Source organism: Bombus bifarius, unplaced genomic scaffold (genome assembly GCF_011952205.1).
Source record: "Bombus bifarius isolate JDL3187 unplaced genomic scaffold, Bbif_JDL3187 scf7180000009693_frag, whole genome shotgun sequence".
Lineage (NCBI taxonomy): Eukaryota > Metazoa > Arthropoda > Insecta > Hymenoptera > Apidae > Bombus > Bombus bifarius.
The window spans coordinates 446-5,938 of record NW_022885278.1 but is presented as its reverse complement, the minus strand read 5'-3'; the positions used below and the strand labels follow the sequence as shown (position 1 = coordinate 5,938).

Below are 5,493 nucleotides of genomic sequence, written 5' to 3'. Positions count from 1 at the left end.
AACCGATAGTTAAAACTCGATACGATCGATACTCCAAAACTCTAATCCTAATAATTACTCAGCAATAATAACCGATAATTCATGTTGATTAATGTTTGAACTCCGTTTTTTTTCTGTATGTGTATACAAATTTTATACAGTTTGATAAAGCGAAATTAAATTATCATCTTTTTGTACTACTTCAAACATTGAGATTTGTCATCTTCAAGGTCGATCACACATAGTTTCAGATTGCGGAGTTGCAAGGGTAATTAATTTTGCAATCGGTTTTCCTTTGATATAGATGTGAATACAAATAGCCATTGATTGACAATATACCGAAGCAATTCTAGTTTAATTTGAAGTCATCGATCCTTTGATATTTTTGGAAGAATAGTAAAAGTACAGAGAAAATAAGAAAAAATGGCGTTAACTAAAAGATAGCTCCAATGTATCTCATAAATATTATCTATATATCATTTGTAAGATGTAAGTGACCAAGATATCGAATTATACAAAAATTGTATGTAATGATTAATACTTGAACGTTACTTACATTTATGTACATGAAAATTTGATCTTTTATTAACTAAGTTATTGATCGACAAAATGACTTCCTACATAATTCTCCGCCTGAACTGAAATGCATATCTTTTTTTACGCAAGCCTTATGTGTAGCTAGCAACGAGCAAACAGATTAATTACTTTACACACGGTCGTATCTTATTTGCTGTAGGCGAGTTCTCTCGTGTAATCAACGAAGTACTCAACTTTAAAGCGATAACAGAAGAACATTATTGTATCGACAAAAATCATACTTTTTTCAAAGAAATATGTAACTCGTATTTTTTTTAAAGCAACCCTCATAACGTATTGAATAAAATAATCATACATTTTTTTTTGTTCAACATTTGTAAAATACGATATTATCAAGATCACCAAGGAGGTAATCTTCAATTCTTAATGAATATAATAAAAAACATAATTAATGATTGTTTGATGGTTTTATTATTATCTCTATAATACAAAAGCACAACATCGTGTCAACAGTTTATATAGTTCGTATGTTTCTGTAGGAATTGTTGGAATACAACGATATCAGTCGCATGCGGATAGAGTGTTTGATCGTACAGATTCTTCCATTCGTTGCCCAGCGCCATCCCCACTAGCGTACGTTCGTTAGATGTACCGCGGCGGCTGGCGCGTGCATGCTCTTCCGAGAACTCGGCGGAAGAAACATAAGGATATGGATGGAACATTGGGCACGTCGGTGTCGCGCCTTGACAGCGTAGCGCTTTGTATCGAGAAGCTGCTAGAAGGTTCCGTGGCACGTGACGTTACACAGGCATCTACTCAGGTCACACTCATTATAGAGAGTGGGGGTTCAAAATCTTTACAAGCGCCACAGGTCACTAAGGCAGTCAGTCTGTGAATAACTAGCCAACTGTCTACATTCCAGAACGCACATTTATAACTCTCGAAATAATTGTTTAATAAATATCACATTATATTATTTCAACATAAACATTGTGTCTTCCACAGAATATTAATCCTAATTCCAAGATTAAATTCTAACAGGAATACACAAATAATAGTTCTCTATCACAACGTAATCTAAAGGGAAAACCCTAACTAAATGACAAAAATATCGGTAATAACTGGAACTAATGAATGTTAAAAGCAATCAGTATATTCCATACAAACTTCCATCAACACGATTCGTTCTTCATTCTCTCAACACACTAAGACCGCAATCTTTAAACGCTTATAAAACCATAAGCAATCGTGAAGTTTAAAATTCGCTAACTGGGCGTCTCTCAATCCAGTTTTTGATCTTGGGCAGGAGGAGGACCTTTTTCTCCAGCAGCTTCAGATTCTCGTAATTCTCGATCAGATCAGACTTGTACATAAAGTTCAAATAATCGAGCAGAGCAACGAATGTTAAATCAGCCCAAGAGAGAGTACCATCGTAGAAGTAGCCGTCATTTTCCTTCACTTGCTGGTCCAAACGTTCTAAAATGAACAGCAGCGTCTCTTCAGCAGCCTTGCGTTTTGCAGCTTTGACCTTCTCGTCCTCCTCATAGTGGAAGGCGGCAATTCCTGAAAATTTGTTTTCAGTTAAATACTATTCGCTAATGTTATACTAATTTGAATACAGTGTTGTGCGAAATTTAAATGATACTGAAGATAGAATTACAATCCTTTTTAATCCTTTGTCTTGTATTGTTGACATACGTGTATCGTTCGATTAAATCAAATATTAAATCGGATTTCAACTAATAAATACCTGAACAGATATGTACTATCTGTTATCAAGATTCTCATAAGATTTATGCAAAACAGCACTGGATACTCACTATGACGAATATCATGAATAGTATCAACAGTGGCATCAATATGAAGATTTGCCCAGTCAGTCTTTCCAGCTAAGTCATATTGTTTGGCTAAGTAACGGCAAATAGCTGTAGACTGAGCAACCTTCCTTCTATCAGCTACGAGCATAGGAAGCTGGCCATAAGGAGTCACTAAAAACATACAACTAATAGAATCAAAGATTCTATCGAACAAACAGATTATGATGCTTCTTAAATATCTAGCTTCCTGTTATCTGTTTTGGAAAGATATAATTTAATTTATTGATAATTTATCAGCAAACAAAGGGCATTGTCTCCTTAACAATACCTATTGTTCTCCCACATATCTTATAGAGCAATGGAGAGTAAACAATAATCTCTGTTATACTCTGCATAATTGTGTTCTACTTTATTTAGCTACTTTAGTTAAATTAGGAAAGATGAGATTTAAGAAACAGAATTTCTTTAAATTTTAAGCTTACAGGGCTTTATTTCTGGCCAGACGTCCTTTTTGATACGTTCATCTTCAAATGGAATACTAGCATAGCTGAAGAAGAACGGATTGGTTCTGCCAATGCCGTAACTGGGAAGTAAGTGAATTTATAGAGCGGCATCTTCCTGGAAGTATAATATATACAAAGTAAAAACAAAGAATCATTGATGACAAGAATTATATTATTACAAATTATGAAGTATAAGACAATTTAAGTAAAAAGCATCAACTACTAACTACTCGCATAGCTATTTGTATCTTTATATTTTAATATAGCTTAGATATAAAAAGAATATTATTTTTGGATGTAATAATGTATAAACTTGCGCCAAATATTATAACAAAATATTGCACTTTCTATTTAAGTAGGATAGACATATTACCGGCATTTATCTTTTTTCTATAGCAATGAAATTGTTTATAAAAAAGTTTATAAGAAAACTATCAATTAATGCAAACAACGCATTTCAAAATATTAATTACATTCGCACGATTCGTTATCTCTAGTATTAATTTAACCATATGGTTCTATACACCCAAGACCCTCTAACAGTAATTTAGTACCATTACTAGTCGTATGTACAATGTATGTTTGTAGACAACTTTCGTAACTACAAAACATTCAGCATGATTATATATTCTTCCAAACTTAAGAAACATTTTCTAATTGCATACTTAAATTTATCGATCAATTATGAACATATGATAACATTTATTTCTTTCAACTACTAATTTTCAAATCCTCTGCTGTTCCGTTAATTGAACGACGCGCCGACTTTTCCTACAAGTATCTTGTATCTTATCTGTATTATTTAGTTATCAATAAAGAAGAAACATTTTCTAATTGTATACTTAAATTTATCGATCAATTATGAACATGTAATAACATTTATTTCTTTCAACTACTAATTTTTAAATCATCTGCTGTTCGGTTAATTGAAGGATGTCGGCTTTCTGTAGAAGTATTTCATATTTATTATTTAATTATGAATAAGGAAAAAACATACAAAATACAGTTTTTAAACGGTTTATTATTTATAAAGAGAAACTTTGATTTAGGATATATATACTATATATATACTATTTACTTACAATTTTTTTTTTAAGATTTCAAAGTCGAAACAAGCACAGGAAATTTCCAAGCCGGTTAACAGAAACTTGAATGAGACAAAAATAACCTTTAGATCTCTATATGTTCTTCTTCCCCTCTGTTGCTTCCATGTAACTCTTATCCTATTGGTGGAGCTGTGCTGATATGTGAAATTATGACTACATAAAAACATCCGGAAAGACTCATTGAATGATTTTATAGTTTAAGGTTAATAAATTTCCATAAATTAAAGTTGAAAACTTATGAGAACATGTTTTCTGTAACAAAACTTAGTAAAAACAAACTAGTAAGGTTTATAGATTCTTTAATGATTATGTATGTATTCATAAACTAGTTCGATAAACATCGTTCGATAAAACGTCGAACAACACACAACATTGAAGCGCGAAATTTCAAATTCAAGGAAAGATAAATAACAAATATTGCGAACAAATGATATTAAATTTACAATAATCTCATGTAAGAAAAAATGAAAGGGATAAAAGTAGTATAGAAGATAGAAAAATCTATAAAACTGGTGGCTGGGAAATAGAAAATATATAAATTTATGTTATTAGAGTTTAGTACTTCTGTCGATCAATGTGTTACGACCGTTCGCGGAGAGACGCAGTCGCAGTAGCGAGAGGCGTAAATTCTCGCTACGATTCGGTGAATCGACGCCGCGAAGTAGTCGTTCCCCTGTTTCGGTTAAGATAAGAGGTGGTTAAATGAATATGACACAGTATAGTAAGTTATATTTCACCGTTTATTCCAACAACTTATAACGAAGGCAGTTACGCTGGTGCGTATGTACGAGATTTTTTTTTTTTATTTATTCGTTGAAATTACAATCAATTCTCGCGTTGAGAATATGTACGAGATGAATGAGTGACTGATCTGTGGGTGTGTCCTACCCGATGGAAGGATATTGACCGTTCGAAGGATGTGAAATCAGAACTGTCTTGGGAGACGATGCTGTCTCGGAGGAAAGCTAAGGATGGGTGTGTCTAGCGCACGGGACCATCGGATTTGTAGGTGACGATTTTAGTTAGGAGAGTGAAGGAAGTGGCTTCGTTGTTAATTGGTTAACGAAGGGTCTTAACCGCCCTCGAGAGAAAGTGGTTAGTGGGAGGAAAGTTGCAGCATACGTGAGAAAAACTAACTTTCCCTTGTCCAGTCGGGGTAGACAATAGTCTTTAGAAATTCTTCGGAAACAGACGTTTGTTTGGTTTGAAGGACCTTTTCTAGGAAATCTATGAGATTTATGGAAGGTACTTGAAACTATAGAGGATACGCTGCGAGTATCCGGTGACATCTGGTTGCCATATTGCTCGCGGTGCGACGTAACAAAATGGAATAGAAAGATTATACCACAGACGAAATTATACTTTATACTTTATTATACTTTATACTTTATTATACTTTATACTTTATTATTACATTTTAACGTTTTAAACGTTTTAACGTTTAACATTCTAACATTCAGTTAGAACTTTGTATTGATTAGAGATATTGTAACGACCAGAAATATCGATACATATATCAATACTTTTACCTCGAAATTCGTAGATTCGTAC

General features: G+C 33.2%; 1 protein-coding gene across 1 annotated transcript; it reads right to left on the bottom strand.

Annotated features, from left to right (window-relative positions):
* Nucleotides 1-1,633: 1,633 nt before the first annotated feature.
* LOC117215508 (glutathione S-transferase-like) lies at nucleotides 1,634-2,866 on the bottom strand. The gene is made up of 3 exons (XM_033461866.1): nucleotides 2,816-2,866; nucleotides 2,337-2,504; nucleotides 1,634-2,079 (listed from the first exon to the last, which is right to left on the bottom strand). The coding sequence occupies exons 2-3, from the start codon at nucleotides 2,479-2,481 to the stop codon at nucleotides 1,772-1,774; spliced, it is 453 nt and encodes a 150-aa protein (XP_033317757.1). The 5' UTR covers nucleotides 2,482-2,504; nucleotides 2,816-2,866; the 3' UTR covers nucleotides 1,634-1,771.
* Nucleotides 2,867-5,493: the final 2,627 nt, after the last annotated feature.